The following is a 22,976-nucleotide window of genomic DNA, read 5'->3' on the forward strand; positions in this document are numbered from 1 at the left end:
CAAAAATGATAATTTACCTAAACACATACCTAGAAATAGTGTCTCTTCTTTTTTTTCATGTGAATGTTATAAATATATAATGTATGATGCATATAATGTACTGAATAACTGTTTTTTCACCCTTTGCTACGACGATAAGTGGTGCCCACTGGACAGGGTACCGGTGGGATATACGGGCTGCCGGAAAACTCTGGATCAGGCACGCACACCTCAAGAGACAGATCCTCACTCAGCTTGAACCCGAAGTCGCTAGGAAACAGAAAGATGAAACAATCATCTACTGAGAATATTTTGTAATAAACTTTGTAAAAAAGTAATCAGAGGAGATTTCAGCTTGTACCACTCATAGTCCTGTCTAGTGCACGAGCAGTTCGATAAATTCACCGGTCTGTCAAAGTCCTCTCCGTTGAAGCAGGTGGCATGAGGTGAACGGCGCTTGTACACCATCTCTCTGCCGAGCAGACAGCCGTTTCCTCTCTCATCAGACGGGGACCAGAGTTTATAGTCGCCCTCGGAGCACGGCACACCTAAACACCATAAAAAAACATCATATGTACAAAGGTTGTGTTTACAAAGTTTAAAATACACAGTACACAGGGTTAAATACTGGTTGGTAGGGTTGTGCTAAATGGTTGGTAGGGTGCTGAGGGTTGTTGCTAGACAGTACCACGAGTGGTTGCAAGGAAACAGTTGGCAACATCAAATCATCCTTGGATGACACTCCAAAAACACAGCATGTGTTATTTTAAACATTTAATATCTTATTGATCTCACCAAGCACATTGCTGGCGTTGACCTGCAAGATCAGCCAGCTGTGTTTCTGGTCCGCATAAGACCCGAAGATGGTGAAGATGGTGCTCTTCTCGCCCGGCTCTGTCAGCAGCTGGTAAACGTACACCTCCTGCTCGGAAAACTGAAACTCTTTCCAGGTTTCCCCCTCGTTGGTACTAAACCTGAGTCAGCAAAGACAAGACAGCGATCAGTAACGTTGTAAAGCTGGATAATACGGACCGTGATCTTTGAAGGATGTCACTCACTTGAGGGTTTTGGTGGAGCCGCCTTGTACTATAGCCATAAGGATCCCTCCGTGATCTCCCCAGGTGTAGAAATGAGGACCAGCCAAGGCCTGAAGAACAATTTGATGCATAATGATGCATTTTTACTCACTGAAAACCACTATGTTTAAGTTTAGTGTATGATACGGTCGATCCTCACCTCTCTCCACATGACCCCTGCGCTGCTCGATATGTACACATTGGGCTTGTTGGCCAGATTCTTTCCCACGGATCCTGTGCAGAAGAGAGTAGGGAAGGAACAGAGACACAGAGAGAGAGAGAGAGAGAGAGGGTGACGGTCGATAATTGCTGCATATCACATTTCATACCTCACAAGCCCTGTTTATATTTGGTGTTAACATCCATCTCGGGTTATCCGAACACAAGTGGATACATAGATGCATGCAAGGTATTAACTTTTTTGACCTGAGAGCTCAAACCACATTAATAAGTGTTCACAAAACCATGTAAACTCCACAGGGAGTCTGAATGATTTGAGTGCAAAATAACATTGTAGGACCACATGCTCACGCCTAAGGATTAAAGGTCCAATATGTAATTGTTTGGAGGGTCTTGACTGAAATGCAATATAGTATACATAGCTGTCTACAGAGATGGATAAAGACCTTACCTAATAAAGCGTTATGTTTTTATTACCTTAGGATGAGCTATTTCTATCTACATACACCGCAAGTCCCCTTATTTGTAATTTACCATGTTGTTTCTCTAAAAAACGCATTGCATAAATCTGTTATCTCCTTCGGCAAAGAAGCGAAAACATGATGACATCTTAGTCCTTTGTCAGTCACCGTAGTGTTTCGAAAGGGAGGGGGAGTGAGCCATTGGTTGTAATTCGCAACCTCTCCACTAAATGCCCCTTAAATCTCAAGATTGCTCCTTTAAGTCAAAAACAAGGCTTTTAAACCAGATGTGTAAAAAGCTCTTTGCGCAGAATATCCCAAAAACAATATGGAGTGACAGATCACAGGATGCATGCATATCCTAATTCAGTTAATTGGCAATAATAAAAAAGCCTTTGACTCGAAATGTAACAACTACAGTGAGATTAAAATCAATTTGTCAGCTATCCAATTTCAGAAAAGAAATATCATCCAGCTTCCAACCACAACACAAAACAGAGACAAAACAACAAGGAACAAGTGAGCAGGTACACAAAGATCACTATAAGCAAAAGAGAATCAAATTGTTCCTTTATGTGGCACCAATCTCACCCATGTGTCAGGAGAACAAAATACTGTTTGTCATCCTCTCCTGTGTTTCACAGCTCTGGTCTCAAACCCTCACTACTTTTCATAAGCAAATATGTTTTACTGCTGGTGGTTTTCTCAGTAACTGATTCGAGTGGCATTCATCTCCCTAAAAGTGAGAATCGAGAAAGCACATTGTTCAACAAGAACAATGTCAGGTGGTGTGATGGCTCTCGACTGGATGAGTCAATGAGTGTGATGGTGTGTTTGTATGTGATAATCAGCCGGTGGTTGAAATACAAAATAATGCAGCGCATCTGCGTCGCAGCATTATCAGCCGAAGACGGCAGATATTTTCATAAGCCTCATGCACTTCTCGGCCTTAGCTGCATATGCATTATCTAATAATCATTTAATTAAAGATCTGGCTGCGGCCGGAAGGAGAGGGAAAGGGTGAAAGAGAGAGAGGGTGAAAGAGAATTCAAAAGAGGGGAAGCGCCTTTCAAAGTGTAAAGAGAGCAAAATCAATGTTTTCTAAAAAGTGTGAAATCAAGAAATCTGACTAATTAAAAAGCTGCACTTGCACCCTGTCATTTGAGAAGATAAAAAACATTCAAAATACTGTGATACACGGTTTTAGCAGCAACAGCATAAACAGATGTTATGTGTCCCAAACTTAACTTCCGGTAAACCTCCACATAGAATCAATATCCGCTGAATAGTTTTAATATAATTGAATTTAATACATTTAATTTACAATAAAACATTAATATGAATTAAATTAAATAAAGTGTTATATTATAACCAAACAGAGACCCAAAGTTAACTTTGGGCCAGCATGTGTGTCCGATGAAAACGTCAAGTATATATCGATCCAGGGACCCCCTGCAGAATGGGTTTATGTTCAAAGGGATAGTTCACCCAAAAAAGACAATTCTGTCATGACTTATTCACCCTTATGATATTTCGAAACTATAAAAGCGTATTAATTAATATACTAGTCACTTTTGTCCAAACAATTATATTGAATTATATTCAATGCTCCCTAATTGTAAACGTAAACAAAAGCTACCAGAACATTCCTCACAGATTCTTCATTTGTGCACCACAGAAGAAAGTTGGTACATGTTTTAAAACGACATGTGCGATTAAATACTAGACTGTTTAAACGAATCTTTAATAAAAAGCAAGAACAGGAAGAACCCAGGCCAGCAGCTCAATTGCAAGCCTGCTCGTATTTCCTTTCACACACACACACACACATATACGCAAGAGAGTGTTTAACCGCAGAACACACAGCTGATCATGTGGCCCACCTGTTGCCATGATGAGGCCAGGTGCAGACTCTTTAGACAGAATAGGGATCCTACGCAGCTGAATGTTCAGGAGCTGACTCCACCGCTGGGCCAAGTGCAGGGAACAGCCACTGTCAAGCTGAGAGAAAGACAGAGAGGTAATAGACCGTAGAGATGCTCTAGGTCTTAAATAAACATCTCACTACAAAGGGCAAATAAATAAATACAGTACAGTACAAACTTGTAAACACAAAACCACAGATACAGTCGCGGGGGGGAAGACAGCATTTGTGAAAGACTGCAATAAATTCTAGGTTATCTCCTAAAAAAATACTTTTCCTTAACATGTGTACAAATATTACTGCTGTATTGCTTTAAAGTGAATATGAACTTGTTTTCTTTGCACTATTTAAGGTCTGAAAAAATACAGAAATTATCTCTAAGTTTTTTTTCTCAGGTGCAAGTATTTGAATGGCTCGTGATGACAAATTGTGTCATTTCACAATGATCAAAAGCCATTCAAAATGATCCACAAAAGTGGCAAAACAGGACAAAGATTTTGGTTTTGACAGAACACTTGACTGATTTGATAGATCCGATGAGTAATGGACATCTCCATTACCTTGCAGTTTATGACTCCACCCAGGCTGTCTGCTGCGGGAGGCTGCAGAAGTTCCCAGGTACCTCCTTTATCGAACGTGATGACAGACCGCATGTTGTCCTCTGTGACAGTGCCGTTGATCAAAGTGGCCACGAAGACCCCCCTCAGTCCCTCCACCCGGTGGAGGTCGGCAAATGGCTCATTGGCGAAGTACCTTCAAACACGAACACATTTTAATTTGCTTTCACATGGCATCTATATCTGGCAAGCGAGGTGCTCTTTGAAAATGGCAATTGCACCACGAGCCAACACATCTCATCTGCATTCCGCACTGCAGTAATTGCGTCTCTGCTCCCGGTCGGCCGTGCTGAGCTCAGTGGTTTGGCTGTGGGTGAGATCCCGCTTTGCCGCAGAGTAAAACAATAAAGTGTCCTTGGAAAGCCACGTAGGATGATGGATAGCTTTTTAGACCGTCTGAGCTGAGGGACTGTTGGGTGAAGGCATAGCTCTCGCGTAATAGACACAAGACCCCCATAATTTGCTTGTGAGTGGAAGCATGTGGAAGCGAAATGGATTCGAAGTCTCGCTCAGCGCTCTTAACTGAGGAGTTCACGTAAAGGTGAAGAGGCCAAGAGCTCAACAAAGTACTTTGATACGGGAACATCTTGTACTTGGATAAATGGTTTTATGGGTCTGTGAAGCAGAAAGATCTTACACAAACAGTGATGTTAAGTTACCTGATAAGAGTATTGCTCCCAGAGCCTTCAGGGCTGTAGTACAACACATTCTCCAAGGACAGAGAAAAGGCCAAACCCTGTGTGTCAGAGATGTACAGGTGTGTGACGTTGTTATTGTGGTTCACACACACAAACACCTGGTCCTCTGAAGCATCTGCTATGTAATACTCCTGCAGCGAGAGAGCCAGAGAATTGCAGTCAATGTGACACCAAGCCAAAATATGCATAAAGTCTTCAAATAAAAGAGATAGTTCACCCAAAAATGAAAATTATTTCATCATTTACTCACCCTCGTGTCTTTAAACTCCTGTATGACTTAATTTTTTCTGCAGAACACAAAAGAAGATATTTTGAAGCGTGTTGGTAACCAAACAACGCTGGGCCCCATTGACCTCCATTGTTTGGACTCAAAACCTTGAGAAGGACATTTCTTAAAATATCTCCTTTTGTGCTCCACAGATGTAAGAGTCATACACAGCTTTTAAACGGCTAACAAAACGGTGATAACAGATTATTTTACTTGTGGGTGAACTCTCTCTTTATTTAGTGTTTACACTCACAGTGATAGGGTGGCGGGTGTTAAACTGAGCAGCTCTCATTGGCTGGCGGTTGTAGGAAACCCACAGCTGGACAGACTGAGGTTCATGGCTTCCAAACAATGTCTATAAAACACGATGAGACAATGATACCATTTGTTACATTCTCTTAAGCATTGAGAGAGAAGAAAATGTGCAGACTTGTTTTGGCACTTTATATTTCCTCTCAGATCTGGGACATGGAGGAAAATGATTAAAACAGTAAAGCATCACATAAGATTTATAAGATACTTCAGCACCTTCAGCAAAAACAAATCATGGCATTTTATCACCATAAATGAGATCAGAATATCAGACAATATCGGAGTGAGGAGATATGCCGAGCCAGCATTGCAAGTTTAAGCATGCCTTGGGGGAGTATGAGTGACTTGCTTTCGGTTCACAAAGCCCAACGAAACATTGTTAGCACTAAAATAAGCCTCTGTTATGAGCGCTCCGTTCCAAAACCTAGTGAGCCACCTACATAGACAGCACTTTATGGCATCAAAGTGACATAAAGAATGTTTCTCTTGGGTTGAATCGTAAGTATATCTTTTCGAATATGGCGTTTCCGTTATTATGGATGTAAGGATTCACATAGCTCAATGAAGATCTGGCTGCGCTGGCAGGAGAGGGAAAGAGAGAAAGAAAGAGAGGGTAAAAGAGAATTAATATATTATTGAATTCACGATTAATTTTTCCAAAAAGAGTTGAGACAAATTAGAAATGAACAACATAGCAAACACAGCAGCGACTGCATTTACTGTATTGCGATTCATATAACCGTCTTTATAATCTTGAACGATTTTTATAATCACAACCTTGTAGCCAATCAGCAGTAAGGTGCACAGTACGAACATTATTCGAGCAGAGCGTTGGCGAAAGATGAGGTAGGGGTTTATTTTGGTGATTTGAACATCACCAACAGCAAAGAAAAATCGGACACCCCGCCATTAACTGACTTGAATCGTCACATATTATAATCTTTTTTCAACCGGTACGCAGTGAATCGTTACATCCCTACCCATAATGCACTGCCACAAGCAGTCGAAAAAACCTCGAAAACACAGTAAGAAATTATTACTCATGGTTGAATACAAAGTGTTACTGATAAACAAGCTAAAGTCAAGATTGGTAAAAAAAATTTACAGGATCAATTCTTATGAGTCTGCTGTATATGTGGGCTGCACACTAGATATTGAAACGCAGCCCTTGCCACATCAGATCAAACAAAAGACATGTGACACTAAGAAGAACAAAGATGCTATAACAAGCGATAAACGCAGCACCCGTCGACAAAGCAAATACAGCTTCATCTTTCAGTCAACACTTAATCGGCTTTACTGCGGTTTACTAGATTATATTTCAAGGCCTAAAGGAAAGGTAATGGGCACAAACACAAACAAACACAGGCTCGCAAACAGGGATTTACTGGGTCAGTATCAGGCAGGACTCCTGTTGGATAAGAGTTTAAACTAACAAGTTTAACCACATCCTTGTTTAAACAGTACAAAGGCACTGTGTTTTCTCACATCTTGGCTGCCTGGCTTTCAGTCACTCAATTGATTTATCTCGCTGTTAACGGCTGTCTCCAAGAACAGACTGCAGTGCCGTGAAAGCAGCCAAAACACAATCTGGCTTTAGAGAGCAAAGAGGAAGGAGATATCTTGAAACAGACGCTGTTGCCGGGAGAGCTTAAGAGGGCGCAGTGTTGTAACAACAAACACATACAAAACAAGTGACAAGCAGATCCAAAGCCAAAGGACTAAGGGTACATGCTTTTTGATCATGCAAATGAAGCATTAGTTGGACACCAATTGTGTTATAAAAGACTTTTATAATTAACTAGTATGTTATTCTTATGTTATATTTATGTGCTTGTGTGCATTCATCTGTATAAATGTCTTTGTTCTGATGACCACATAGAAAGATATTTGGAAGAATGCTTATAACAGACAGATTTTGCCCCTCATTGACTCCCATAGTAGGAAAAATGTTTTGGGTCAAGTATTCTTTTATTATCATGATCCTGCTACAGTGATCGTTAAAAGGAGTCTGTTAAACTTTTGTATTTATTAGTTTTGTATATTAAAATGGCGTACTTTAACCACTTTTCAAATCGCAAAATTAGAAAATCTATAATGCACCAGGCAGCACAATGGGTAAAGTAGCTTTTTTCATGGTTTTCATCGACCATCACAAAAAACCACAGTTGTGATAATACTGTATTTTGTGCTATAAAATCCTGTATCTACTGTAAATACAGGTGGATTACAATAAGATTCAAATGAAACTTAAAGGGATAGTTTACCAAAAAATGTGTCATTATTTACCCTCATGTCGTCCAAACCATTTCCATGACAGTCAGATTTTAAGAAGTGGGGTTTTGAGGTCAGAATGGGAGTAAATAGGGATCTTCAAGCTTCAAAACTAATAAATTATATTTAGTTTCCTACAACAAAGCCATTTATATGGATTAAGGACAGATGAAATATACAGCTCGAGTCATGTGGAGTTATTTCATAAAGGTTTTTGTGACTTTTTAATGCTTGAGAACATCTCCATTTTACTCCCATTGTAACCAGAAACCCCTCCCCACACTTTTTGTATCTGTCCTTTGGTTCGAAAGACCCAAGAAAGCCATATAGGGTATAAAGCTCTAGTGTATGACATTTAGCAGCATCAAGTGGTGAGGTTGCGAATTGTAACCAATGGCTCACTTCACTTATCCCTTTCGTGGCACTATGGTGGCTGACACAGAACTAAGATTGTCGTCACGTTTTTGCTTCTTTGCCGAAGGAGATAACATATTTACGAAACACGCTCGGTAGAGCAGTGGGCTACTGTAGAAACAACATTGTGAATTCTATGCAAGGTGTATGTAGATAGAAATGGCTCATTCTAATGTGATAAAAACCAAACACATCATTATATACCTCTGAAAACATAGTTATGTATACTATATTGCATTTCTGTCAATTATCCAAAAAAATCACACAGCACCTTTAAACAACACAAAATAAAATTGTATTAATTTTATCTATCATTATAGATTTCAACAGAATCCTAACTTCAACCTGTTACACCAGTGACACCGTATTCAAGGTTTTAGTTAGTTTGAGGCATTATGAATTCCGTCAGGTGGTCCGAGGTCGGACATTTTTCACCAGGGTTCTATTTGCACCTGACACCCACAAACACCTTCAGGTACCTACAAACAGCCTCTTTGAGCCCAGCTCTCCTCTGATTCTTCAATTATGGCATCCGAGAGTCACTGACAACAAACTTGTACTTCTATTCTTACATGCAAAAAATGGAAGGAATCAATCCTGCCGCAGAGAGTCTAATGACTATTTGGCTGTGGAGTCCCTGCACAGTCTTTGTGGAAGAAGCATTTATCTCAGAAATAACATGTGTACTGTGCTGCCAGCATCTTGTATTGGCTTCGCTTGGAAGAGAGAGCAGGCTTTCTAGCGTGAGTGAGAATGAGTAAATGTGTTTACACAGTACGAGCACCTCTGTAGTTGTTGGTTTGAATGATGGACTCCTATACAACCCATGGAAAGGCAGCATTGTAAAGCTCTACATAGGCAACATGCCACACAAAAAGCTCACCACACCAATTATTTAGCACTTATGACTAATTTAATGCAGATTGATGTGTCAAAGTCATTACCTTCACACTCTCTTTCAACTGAATATCATTATATTATGAGTCACATTACACCCTGAAACAAGGTTATCGCTGAACCGGCGTGCAGGGTGATAAGGAGGTGAGAACGTATTAGAAAAAATGCTTAATAGTTACTACGGATCTCTATGAAATGATGAATAAATCCCTCGGAAGAAAAGCCATTGGTTTTCTCAGTTTTAATTAGTCTAAGAAGCTTCTCGGTGCCAAAGGCTCTTGTGATATTCATTATGGTAATCCTATTAACCGGCCTGAAGATAGAGAGACTGAGACAAGATGGTGAGTCAGGGAGCAATTGTAAGAGACAAAGATGAAAGACAGAAAAAGGGAGGCACGTGTTTTGTGTATTGCAATTGATATAAATAGTGCTCTGCGCAAAAAAGAATAAACCCAGCCAGAAAAACACCAGAAAGTTATTTTTATTATTTCCTATTTGACTTTTTCGTCATAGCCCTATGTTTGCCATTCCTGTTTGCCATCCTCATTTTGTTTAATTTGTATTTGCAGTGTTATGTATTCACGCACTGGAAATGTGGCTTACTAGATCACCTGGAACATATTTTTCCTATAGTTGGGTTTGTGTTTTTAACAAATCAAGTTTTTTTCCATTAAAATGAAGACAGAATTTTCCTTTTTGGATGGACTGTCCCTTTACTAACAGTCAAGTTGATACAAAACTGTATAAACTTCTTTGTTCTGATGAACGCAAAAGAAGACATTTAAAAAAAATGTAGGATAGCAAACAGTTCTGTGGAACTTCTGACTACCATTGTAATTTTTCCTACTATGATAGTCAATGGGGTCCAAGAACTGTTTGCAAACATTCTTCCAAATATCTTTCTCTGTGTTCATCAGAACAAAGAAATGTATAAAGATTTGGAACAACTCTAGAATGAGTAATTAAAGACAGAATTTCCATTTTTGGGTGAACTGTTCCTTCAAGCACATATTTGGCAACCTCAGGCACCATTCGCTTTCATTATATGGAAAAAAAGGCCTGCCAACATTTTTCCACTTTTCTCCTCATGTTCCATTAAAATGTTATTTGTGTTTCTCTTCACACAACACCTTCTGTAAATGAGAACAATAGGAGTAATTACAAAACTATTTCACTGAATTACAGCAGCATTGACTGGCATCGGTACAGCAGAGTGTTGAATGTACAACCCATAATGCTAAGCAGCACGTGAGTGGTTGACGGACGCCGGTGAAACCGAGCCACAACTTCATTACCGGAACATAGATCAGACCTGTGGAACCTGCTGTGCCATCCGTCCAATGCGCACACATGCAGCCCTCAACTCCTGCAGACTCGGTTTCCTAACATTTTAATAGGTGGCTTGGGTCAGCTTGTGTTTTACGCAACCTGGCGGTGCTAAGTATGAGGAAATCAGGAGTTCTGATGCTTCATACAGTTCTGGGCAGTCAAAAGTTGCTGTGGGATGCGGTTGTTTGATGTGCCAGTCTACGTGGGATGGAAATGATTCAGCGTACTGTATATTAAAATCTTACACTGGCTGCGGTCACCACAGATGCTTGGTCGAGGTACAAAACATAAATTGAAAATAAATAGCTCAACCAGGATTGTGTTTCAAACCTCAAGACGATGCAAAAATGAGAATGCTATATTTAGATTATTGACCATTGTGTCGTGATGTAGGGATTACTGTTGTCCTATACAGTAAATCATAAAAAAGAAATTAAACTGTGATAACCCTTGCCACTGATGGCAGAAGTTCAGCGTTAACTAAACACATCAAGAATCCGCCTCATCTGATTCTCCAGCTATAAATAAGCCTGTTATCGCTGCTTGTTCATATCGAGTGGGATCTTTCCTTCACTTCCTCCTGAAGAGTGTTTACACACACCCACAGGAGAGGCATTCAGCTGGGGTTGGCACCAAACTCACGCTTGGCACTCTAAACATTCCCAGCCTTTCATTCTAGCTCATCTCTTATGTTTCCTTTTGCAAGATAAAAGAAGCCCGAAGCTATAAATTTCTCGCTGAAGGTTTGCAGCGTGGGTCTCCCCGGCGAGTCCTTACCCTGGTGGTGGTGGCAAACATGTATTTGTCCCGGACCTGGAAGCTGTCCACCTTCTCCAAGATAACTTGACGACCCTGCTCGGTCTGGAAGAAGTCTGTGCTGCTGAGGATGCTGGAATCTCCCTGGGGCTCGTGCCGCTGGACGAACACTGTGGTGGGGTTGTCGTAGGGCTCTATGCCCCTGTGGAGATGGAAAGAAAGACAGATCTACAGTGAAAGGCAGGAAGCACTAGTGAAAAGCGCACTCACTTTTCGTGATTTCCAGACAACAGATTTTACCATCAGCAAATGAGTGGCTTGCATAATCTGAAAATAATGTGTTCTTCAGCATTCATAAACGTTTGGTTCGGCTTCACATTATCAAATCCTAAAACTATTTTCAGACTGAAATAAGTTACTTGGAAAAAAAAGGATGTCTAGATCTGTACATCCTTAAATAATATTCTCACACACCCACACATCATTCCAGACACATCACATCACTCCACAAATATGTACACAGAACAATACATGACATTTAGCACGTCCAGCAGTAGGGTGAGAGACAGCGCTAGTCTTACAGCACCGCCTTTAGTTTGTCTAAAGATAAAAACTTCAAGAAGTTCAAATAGAGTCAGCCAACAATATAATTCACATACAATGACTAAGACTTTGTTGAAGACATTAGAACCAAACCTGTCTGACAGGACTGGCTTATATTTTATTTCCTTCAGATCTGAATTTATGGCCTATGTTAAAACACTGCAAACAAATGATATTTTTTTCGAATGGGTAGTGTAACTTTGTCATATTTAAGTTTACCCGAGTAATGGATCTACTGGTAACCCAACTAATTCTGTCTAGACATACTTTTAACCTGCAAATGTAATTTACTTGTTACTTCTTTACCTGGTAATCAGAAATATTGCACAGGGACTCTATTCTTTGCGGATGTGTACCTGAAGTAAAGTTTAGGCCACAAAAGCGTGCATGCGCGGTAACATTTGTATATATTGTTGCTTCTGAAAATTGCAGGCTGCTCTGAAAAGGATAATGAAAAAATTCACCCACAATCAACTTTCTTCCATCAAACACAACATGAAAACAATTCTCCCAAATATCATGCATATATCTGCATACGGAAATATTCCTTCATTGCATCATATTCTTCATGAAACCATTCTGTATAAAGTAATTTGGACAAAGTTTATGGTGTTTTTTGTCTTTGGGGCCTGACAACAGCATGATGACATTGTTCAGAAATAAGTGCATGAATATTTTTAGCAAAGAAAATCTACAGTTTGGAATGATATGTGGGTGACTAAGCAATCCAGCACAGAATTTACAGAAGTCCTTTAGGCCAAACACAAGAAAGACAAACCAGAAGATCCAGTAACTCAGTGTGGTAATAACAACACCAGACTCATGGGTTTGATCCCCAGGGAAAAACATTGACTGTTCACCTTGAATGTGCTGTTAGTCATTTGCAAACCTATCTTCCAACTGCATGAAAGCCATGCAAATGCAACATATGTTAACCGCACAGTCGACACAGTCAGTCTCCAAACTCACAAGTCATTTTCATATGGCCATTGTACTAGGCTCAAGATTTTATCCCCACAGGCACTGACTGCCACTAGAGCGCATGAAGTGGGCCAAGTATGGACAGACACAATCAATTATTAATACCAGCACAGTCTGGACTTATCAGATAAACATCTACAACCCACTGCTTTTAAAATCAAGCAGCTTTCTGAACTGCAGCACACACGCTTGAGATTGACCTCTGCGAATCAGCCACAACATGTATTACGGTCAACCCATTACCGTTGCAATAAGAAACACGTAAAACAAATGTGTTCTTGCACAAAGACATTATTGATGCGAAAATGTTTTATCTATGATGAGCTGAAGTCATAACATCCTAATTAGCATCAGTCTTTACATTGGATTGCATCCTGGAGCATAATGTTTATGAACCTGGAGAGGAATAAGCCTTGCTCTGTTATTTCACGTCGCTGCTTTCTTTCAATGCCAGCGACTTATTGCGCAAACTCCATGCGTTGGCAGAAACCCAAAGTAGGAGGTTCACATTCCTACATAAAGTCTCACATTAAGAAAGGCAGCACATGGATATAAAAGCCCTCCGAATCAAACACGGATGTACAAATCCTGCATGGAGTGGCACGGGGAGCACAAACAGGATTTACAAGTCATTCCCTTAGACAGCAAGTTAATCGATTTTAATGAGTCATGTGTCTAGAATGTGAATGTGCTTTTAAAGGTTTTAATAAAATGTATAAGTTTTTTTTATAAAATATGTTACACAAACAAAAATGTGTGACTAAAACAACACATTTAAACATGTCTTATAACTGTATTTTCATATAATTTTCTAAATATTGATAACTTTATTATTTTATCACTTGACAGCTTCGATAAAAATATTCTCAATGTTCATCTATAGATATAAACAGATAAAAAAATATTTGAAACACCATAAACGGAGCGACCTGCATCTGCTCTCTCACAGGGCTTGATCTTGCACAACTGATCTTACCAGAAGTAGGACTTCACGTGCTCCTGAATCAACACCCACGTCTCACCAAAGTCATCTGACTTCCACAGCTGCCAAAGAGAAATGAAAAACAAATGAATGTGTCAGGAAGTTATTTCTTTTATAGCATTAAATTTGATTTTACAATTATCACGAATCAGCATTTTCAGCTAAATTATGGCTTATTGCTTAATATCTAAACATGCTGTGAGGTGCAAAATTCTAAATGGCCAAAAGCAATTCATCTAAAAAAAGAACTGGCCACAGCATATACAAGAAGCTTATTTATGAATGCTAAGAAAAAATTAGTTTCAACTTTTCTTTTCTAAAATAAACACTAAGACTCAGTTTTATAGACAAGGCTTAAGGCCATTCCTAGACTAATTTAATTATTAAATTGAAAGATTTTATCGTGTTTGTTCCTTGATTTGTTTTAGTGGTTTGCATGGAAGTGCCCACCTGTTTATTGGGGTGTGAACTGTCATAACCGAGCACCAGATTGGACCTTTTACTGTGCAGCAGCAGATCTGAGGGCTTGAACGGGATGGAGAAGCCCTGGACGCTTTCACAGAAGTCAAAGGTGTTCCAGAGGTAACTGTTTGTGGTGTCAGTGAACAGGTACTGGAAGGAGGAAAAATAGTAAAAATCTGTATTCTAGATACACACTGCAGACAGCTGGCTCAATGACAGCAGCATACAAAACATTAAAAGGTTTAATTACAGTATTAAACATTTTAAGAAAATTAACTATTAGGAATATGAATTTCTGATGCTTTAATCTGCCTCGATTCTCTTTGATCCTTCATTTAGAAGCCACAATTTGCATTGTTCCAAAGCAGCTTTACAGGGGAAAAACAAAAAACCCAAGAAAGGGTAAAACACACTACATGGTGTGTTATATAATAAATCCAATTATTCTAGTAAATAATATCTAATGTCAGCATCTCCTGGTGGTTTATTTAGCATATTTGCATTAAGTGAATGCTTGGCTGAAAAGATGCGTTTTTAATCTAGATTTAAATTGGGCGAGTGTGTCTGATCCTCGAATAATATCAGAAAGGCTATTCCAGAGTTTATAAACCCCATAATTTGTTTCCTATCTCTGGCCTGGTTATGGAAGCAGGACAACTCCCTCTCCAGATTCAGAGACAATGAGAACTGGGACTGATACAGAAATAATTGAATAAGAAACCTAATGTTGAACAAATAAATTAAACAAGGAGAGAGAGAAGGAGACCGAAAATGAGAGAGAAGTATTATCTGCATGTGTCAATAAATCACTATTCTGTGCCTTCTGGGTGGTTGTCAGTGTGTTGCTTAGGTGTTCTGACTGAAGTAAAAGCACACATCTCCTCGACAAGCGCAACGATTCGAGGAATCAAAAACTGTAGTTCAAAATATGAGCTTTTAAGAATAAGCAATAGTAAAAAGACAAATCTATAAAATGTACAAACAGGCTCAGCATGATCTTAAGTACTTGAGGCTCATTTAGTGTCTATCATAGTTTTAACCTAGACATCTGCGTGTCATTTTATTATTATTTTGCAAAAAAAACACTTCACAACAAACTGCGCCACCAACCTGGCAATAACTATTAATAATTATCCCATCTGTGACAACCCAGTTCCAAAGATTTTCTCCGCATGCGGATCCGTTGTGCATAAATCCGATCACTCAAAATGTATTTAAGCAACGCTGTGCTCCTACAAAGTGATTGTATGCTTTACAAATGACACTGATAATGCTTTAGTATCTGTCCTTCGGCAGCCGACAGCAGCTGCAGTGCAAGCCACATCATCGACTCCAGATGAATGGTCACTGTCTGCTGGCGTCAGCCCCTGCAAAAGGCGCAGTGCAGAGTCCCACAGCGATCTTACACTATCCACAGCTACACACTCCAACTCCCTTGAGTCTTTGCACCCTGTAGCATTTCACCAGCAAAGGGCAACAAACATACACTAAAGCTTGTATTTTATACAGCGTTTGTGGTTGTGTACTTGAACCCTGCAGCATTTCACCAGCAAAGGGCAACAAGCAGACACTAAGCTTTTGTATTTTTTATGATTGGAGCCATGGAAGGTCACAGTGGCAAATGACTGGAAAGAAGTCTATACGCCTGTATAAATGAAAACTGCACGTCAAGCTAATTTTTCCTCCATACTTACACGTTTATTGTCGGCAGGGCTGTGGTAGAACTGGGAAATGACTTGTTTCTTGCCCTCTCTGTCTGCAGAAAGTTGAAATTTGTCCGATATGTGGGTGAAGGTGGTTCCGTAGTCATAGGACACATACACCTGTTTGACAAACGACAAATTTAGCTACTTGACAAATTGAGCATATTTGTACATTTTGGCCTGCAATTTCAAAGAGCTGTGAGTGTCTAGAAAAACAGCTGTCAGGCACTTCACAGGGCAGCCGATAAGAGCTCTACAGCACTTCATAAAGCATGACCACGACATTTCATTCCTTCATTGTGCATTAGATAATAATTTACATAAACACCCAGTGTTGCAATTACTGCCAAGCCGATAGAGAAGAGTACTGTAGGGCAAAACGTGTTCTTTCCTAGGTGAGCCGGGACTTAGATTGGGTGGTATCTGAGATGATCTAAGGAAAGCGCAGGGCACAGGAGAATGAGGGAGGCCTTCAATGTGTATGACTCAGAGAGCACTTAAAAAAAACAAAGCTTGCTGGTTGAGTTATCAGAATTGATGTTGTGGGAAGAAATCTGATCAGTATCTGCAAAGTAAGCTTCAAAGTTGAGTTAATAATAAGATCAATCAGATTTTGTTATGTCAAAATTTGTTCGTTTTGCATCACTTTAAGAGCAGTTTTGAAGAACAACTGAGAACTAAGAGAAACTTAGAAAAAAAACCTTATTGTCAATTGGTGTGGATGCTAAAATAGTTACTGTTGATATCTTATACGGTCCTGAAGGGGATAGTTCACCCAAAATTTCTGTAATCGTTTACTCACACTCAAGTTGTTCAAAATCTGTGTAAATGTCTTTGTTCTGCTAAACACAGAGAAAGATATTTGGAAGAATGCTTATAACCAGAAAGATCTCATCCCCCATTGACTCCCATAGTATTTATTTCCTTACTATGGCAGTCAATGTGGGATGAGATCGGTTTGGTAACTGACATTCTTCCAAATATTTGCCTTTGTGTTTACCAGATCAAAGAAATTTATAAATAATGATTTTTATTTTTGCTAGTTGTTTAAGATTGTTTTCCAGGGATTCATCACAATTAAATATTTGCTAATAAAAAACCATTCACTATAGAAAATTCAATGTACCTTGCCTTTTTAATCAGTTTCATCTGAAAATGTTTTCAGGTTTTCCTTGCTGTGTTTAAAAATACAATCTGGGATATATTGTCATGGTCCAGGGCTCCGACAGTCAGTGCTTAGAGAAAAGGAAACAATATGCATATACTTACAGAGCTTGTCTTGGGGTCTGTAGCTCCAACGCTGTCTCTCGCTAAAGCTACTATAACATCGCTCTTCTCCCCGGCCCAATGGACGACCATCTGATTATGAGAGTCATTCAGGTTGGCCTGTGAATGTGAGACAGTACAGCAAAAGTAAATCTTTAATCTCCAAATCATGATTTCCAAGGATCAAATCATTCTCTGAGGGAATAACACTGTGCAAGTTGATTTTCAAAGAAGTTTGTCAGTTTTGTCATATTTCATCACCAGCCTTTTAACTAAAATGAATTTATGTTCAACATTGCCTAAAGCATTAGCAAACAATGGGTTTATTTATTCAACATTAGTGTGTTGAAGCACTCACTGTTTAAAGGTAAACGGCAGATTACAGACTGAGTCATGTGTGTTTTGTCAGTATATGTTACTACTATTTCAACCAATCATGAGCAATATTCACAGAAGAACTGACATTGGGTTGGGCAAGCTTCTTGTTTTTTGGGGAAATGAACAGTGACTTCTGAAGGAACATAAAAGGGAATATACAAACATGTTAATTCGGAATGACACGGCCGACAGTTAATATCTCCGTTTAAGCTTGCTTGGCAAACAGAGCACTAGTCCAACACAAAGCCATTAGCGAAACATACAGCTGTTGTTTGTTTGAGCCCGAATCTGATCCTGAAAATGAAGATGATCAAGCCAATAAATCAACTTTGCCAGCGCGACATGAGCAGGATGTAAAGGATTGGTAAGGTTTTGTTGAAAAAACTATGTTAAATAGTTAAAAACTATAGCTAACTGTTTTTCCTTTTATATACGACGTTATAAAGACTTTTAAACAAACAACCATATACATCATACAGAGTTTGTGTGATAGAGAAATAAGCTAGTAACATATTATGGTAACATATTAAATAACGTGTGCACAGCCGGCCTTGATCTCTCCCAGGTTCATGAAGCAATCGTCCGTGAAATGCGCTTCACACACTTGAATATTTGGATTGTACTGTTCTGGAACAGTATTGTAAATAAAAGGTAACCATTCGTTTTCAGTTGTCTCATCTTCTGGAAGAGCAAACAAAGAGGCTTTCTTTTCGCAACGAAACACACAGCAACTTCATGACATGGCTGCTGCAGCAACGATACTATGACATTTACAAGTACGCCCACATTAATTGGGTATACATTTGGGCGGTCTTAGTCAAGTTATACCAGAAAATGACGTACATTCGAGTGGGTGGGTCTACTACATGCATGGTTAACTTATAACACACCAAAGACACAGAAAAACACGTAGTCCCATCATATGACCCCTTTAACTATACTGCATCAATATTTTGAGAATAAAGCACCTTTTCCATCCTGTGAGTCAAAGAGAACAAAACCATAACTTCCTATGGCACCAAATATGACTGAGAAAAGCTGAAGTTTCTGCACATCTCTACGTTTTCATCCAGGATTTTTGTCTGATATCCCAAAATGTGCATTAAAGTTATAGCTTGTTTTAATTTCACTTTTCTAGTGAAATAGCTCCTCATCACATACGGTAGCCCCATAATGACTTTGACATGGTAGTATGAAATACAGGACCTTGTGAAAGGAGATGGTCAGATACGGTCCTCTATAACATGCATTATGACCTGTCCCAGACCCTGGAATTTTGTGAAATCCTTTGATCCCCTAAATACAAATCTCCGACTACTAGCTGTATAATAGGGAGAGACAAATGTCAAGCGCTTAAGCTGTATTTCAAAGCCTACATCAAATGCTTCTTCTTGTTGACTGTTGGTTTTTGACCAACATCTGATTTGCCTCTTGAAAAAGTTCCCACATCATCTCATCAAAATGTGTAGAAGAGCCTTTCCCACCAGCTTGCCAACAAACACAGAGCAAATGCTTGCAACCTGATCCATCTCACCCTGCCAAACTCTTGGGTCTGTTTATTCAAAGCGGGTTACAAACTCGTCTGCAACCTTTTGCTATTCTGCAAATGAACTTTCAGCTAATCTAGCCCTCCTTTATACGACACAACAACAGCCGTATGCATGGATAACAAGAGCACCCGAATAATTCTAATCCGTCTCGCTCGTCTTCCCAAAGAAGCAAGAAGTGAGAGACGGCACAAATGAAATCACTTAAAAATGTTCGGATTCTTATGTATAATTCAGCAGGGAGACAGAACGGCAGAGCGAGAGTATGAACGCTTGATCACCTTCACCCATCACTGCAAGCCTTTCACTGCTTGAGACAATGACATCATCTCTGCAGCACTAATGTTTGGGCCAACAGTGCTATTTTCCTGCAATCTACCAGTTCACGTCTGGCAACCGACCATACATGCTTCAACATGAATTAAATATGGGTGAACCACACATTTAATATTACTGTGGCCGTAACCAAAGGAAAACCAAAAATCATTATCTTGTTAAAGCCCTAATGTACAGTTAAAACCCTGTTTCATTACTGCAATATAAATACGCACCATATGGGACCATTACAGGGTCGTGTTGGGCTACTATGTGTAGCACAGATGAACACACTAGAAACATCCTATAAACATTTTCTTTAAATAAACATTTTAAAAGATATCCAAAAAGATCATTTGTGTTTTTTTATATCAGGAAACTGTATCTCTTGATAGCAGTTTAAAAATCACATGACTGTTTTTGGTTTCACCTTGAACTCAAGGAGAGCTTAATACTAGAGGGAACAGCTTCAGGAAAACCGAAACAAAACCAGCAGGCTGTTTAGACAAGTTCCAGTTATAATACGACAGGGAATTTTCTTCAACCTTCACACTTTCCCACATCTTACGCAAGATTCTACTCATCCCCAGGGTTTTAACATTTCAATTCAAGACAGTTCCAATTCTGGCCAGAGAAATTGAAAGTAAAATCCTTTTCTAGTAAGGCTGCTCGGACATAATGACTTGTGCAAACTGGAATACTGATGATATACTTTGAATTTGGGGTTAATCTGCTGAACCACTGAATATTACTACAAAACAAAAGAGGATATAAAAGACACCAAAAAACGAACACATCATGCTGTAATATTATAGGTTAACTGTAAATAAATACAGTCCTTAAGCAAATCGCTTTAAAAACCTGCAAGAATGTGATCACAAAAAGCTTTCTGAAGATGATAATTATTAAGTACTCCATAGATATAAAAACTAAATTAAGAGTTACCAAATGAGATGGCTGCATGACTCACATTAGGACTCATTAAGCCCAGACTTATCCTGTTAAAGATCTGTAAGAGTCAAGAGAATTACTCATTGGTAATCATTCAGAATCGCATATGCGTAGAAAATCACATTACAACTAGCACAAACCTGTTTTGTTTGTCAACCTTCTATATTTACATAGCTTAATATATCAAGAAGCAAAAAGGTTCAAGATCTTGGCCAAGGAAACTAAGGACTGGACGTCTTGACTCTTCTGTGATATAAGGAAAAGATTGTCTGGTCAATTGTATTCAAGTGAAACACCTCGTCATTATAAAGATAGCCAAAGAATTTGTCTTCAAGAACTGCTTCTGGGCCCTGCTGTTGAGCTGCATATTTATGCTAATGACTCTGACAATTCTCCCTACTTGGCAAGTCATTCTTTGTCACAACAACTTTGTGAGATAGCAACAAATGCCCTAAACCCAGCGTATATCCTTTTGGATAGATGGAGCACATGATTTCCTGGGCCACTTGATAACGACAGTCAAATCAAAAAGCAGATTGACGTCTATTTCTTCCTACCTTACACTGCTTCTCTGTATGTGCCAAAAACAACACATAGAGCAAACGGTTTGAAAGAGGGAAGGAAGTAAGGGGGGCTCAGATGGGAGATCTTAATTTGATCATCTGAGGGGGTAATTCTCCTCATAGCAACTGAAATGGACTCCATCCAACACACTAATAACAGTTCATAGAGGATTTCCTGTACACACACTACAGGGTGAAAAGGGGGAAAAGTCACTAATCTTGGTGGCTGCGCACTGCTACTAGTGCACATGCAATAGAGAGGAGAATGGTCAAGTCAAGTCAGCTTTATTTATATAGCGCTTTTTACAATTTTCATTGTTACAAAGCAGCTGTACAAGAAAAAAAAGTAAACATAAAAGGTTATGGAATTCAAAACACAGGTCAAATATCAGACACACAATAAATTCCTATATGCAGTGTTAATTAAATAAGACTACCAAATTCTAGCAGCCCCCCCGGCCAGGCAAAACAGTGCAAAACAGTATGCAAACGGTGTTATGTATCCCCTACCGTGTTGGGAAAAAAGGGTTCAAAGAGGTCATAAAATAGCGTGATTTACTGTTATTTACAAGACACTTTTAAAAATAAAATTGTTATTCTAAGATACAATAAAAGAAGCTACATAAAAAACCCTCCTTTCCTGGTTAAAACATATGTTTTATTTAAGTCAACAAAGTGTGACTAAATGTCATATTTTTGGCTATAGTCAAAAATGTTGGTCTCTGAGTAATATGTAATTCATTTAAAGGAATAGTTTACCCCAAAATTGTGTCATGAATTACTCAAACTCAAGTTTTTCCAAACTTCGTTCTATTGAACACAAAGAAAGTTATTTAGATAAATGTTGGGAAGATTTCTGGGCCACCATTGACTACCATGGTAGAAAAAAATTGGTGGCCAAGAACCTTTTGACTATTTTTCTAAATTCTTCCAAATATCTTTCCTTGAAATTTCTACAGGTGTACAACAACTTGCGGGTGAGTACTTCATGACAGAATTTCATTTTTGGGTGAACCATCCCTTTAAGCTAAATGAACAAACTGGTCCGTAAAAAAACGAATATGCAAAAAGCTTTTCAAATATCTCAAGCCCATTTTATAATTAAAAAGTCACGCATATTATCACGTCTGTCAAAATTTGCCTGTCGGTAGGAATGTCAGAACTTATTTTCTTACTAGAATCTATGTGTATTAAATCCACGTCATTAGAATATCATGACATCAGAGAGCGCAAACATTTCCTGGAAAACTGATAATCATTCCAGCATTCCTTTTGCAACTCCACTTGGTAATGTTAGTGACTAAAAATGACTTTACCCTTACTATTTAGTTTGAACATTTAATTCATCATCGAGAAAATATTCTGTGTTAAACTATCAAAGGTCCATACCATAATCAACCACAGCTCTGCTTGGGATTTCAAAGCCACACAATGCGTCACACCTCAAAGTATAGAATCACATGTTTCTGTACTTGTATTACTCACCACAATTCATTGGCTGTGGACACAGCGCAATTATCGATCTCAGTGGTTTTTACACTTTCAAGGTCTTAAAAAACTAATGGATCCGAGTTTAAATCTGAGCCAGACACACTGTTGCATATCTGAATAGCCACACATCATAAAAGACCAAAAATTGGAGAACGATTTCCAAGCAAGACCGTGCAACCAGTTATGCTATGCAGTTAACCGTATTGTCAATACTTGCATAACAAAGCTGCTTCCATTAAACAGACTTCATTCAAGAACATACTTGGACGGTTTCATCATGATACAGACATGATGACCAATACACTTACAAACGTTAAGATAAAAAACAATAATCTCTAAATGTTTGTTACATTTTTTTATTTTTGTAGGAGAATCCATTGCATAGCATCACTAACACACACAATAAGTGTGTGTTTATGTGTATTAGCAAAATACTTCGAATTACGTAATGTCCATAGTTCTAAGCATTGGGGCACAATGCTTCTTTGACATCATTGTTCTACAATATTACACTTAATTGTCCAAAGAACAAATAAAATGTATAGAACG

At 38.9% G+C, this 22,976-nt stretch overlaps 1 protein-coding gene across 1 annotated transcript in view; it reads right to left on the reverse strand.

Annotated features, from left to right (window-relative positions):
- sorl1 (sortilin-related receptor, L(DLR class) A repeats containing) overlaps window positions 1-22,976 on the reverse strand; it is a 38,319-nt gene that overhangs the window by 14,677 nt on the left and 666 nt on the right. The window contains exons 2-15 of the mRNA XM_079481250.1: window positions 17,186-17,302; window positions 15,908-16,036; window positions 14,202-14,363; window positions 13,746-13,813; window positions 11,207-11,387; window positions 5,457-5,558; window positions 4,897-5,066; window positions 4,181-4,373; window positions 3,580-3,697; window positions 1,216-1,289; window positions 1,038-1,126; window positions 775-953; window positions 341-527; window positions 121-249 (exon numbers count right to left, since the gene is read on the reverse strand). Coding sequence (XP_079337376.1) covers window positions 121-249; window positions 341-527; window positions 775-953; window positions 1,038-1,126; window positions 1,216-1,289; window positions 3,580-3,697; window positions 4,181-4,373; window positions 4,897-5,066; window positions 5,457-5,558; window positions 11,207-11,387; window positions 13,746-13,813; window positions 14,202-14,363; window positions 15,908-16,036; window positions 17,186-17,302 — 1,898 coding nt within the window. The remainder of the gene's footprint in view (window positions 1-120; window positions 250-340; window positions 528-774; window positions 954-1,037; window positions 1,127-1,215; window positions 1,290-3,579; window positions 3,698-4,180; window positions 4,374-4,896; window positions 5,067-5,456; window positions 5,559-11,206; window positions 11,388-13,745; window positions 13,814-14,201; window positions 14,364-15,907; window positions 16,037-17,185; window positions 17,303-22,976) is intronic.

Source organism: Barbatula barbatula, assembly GCF_947034865.1.
Source record: "Barbatula barbatula genome assembly, chromosome: 19".
NCBI classification, from domain to species: domain Eukaryota; kingdom Metazoa; phylum Chordata; class Actinopteri; order Cypriniformes; family Nemacheilidae; genus Barbatula; species Barbatula barbatula.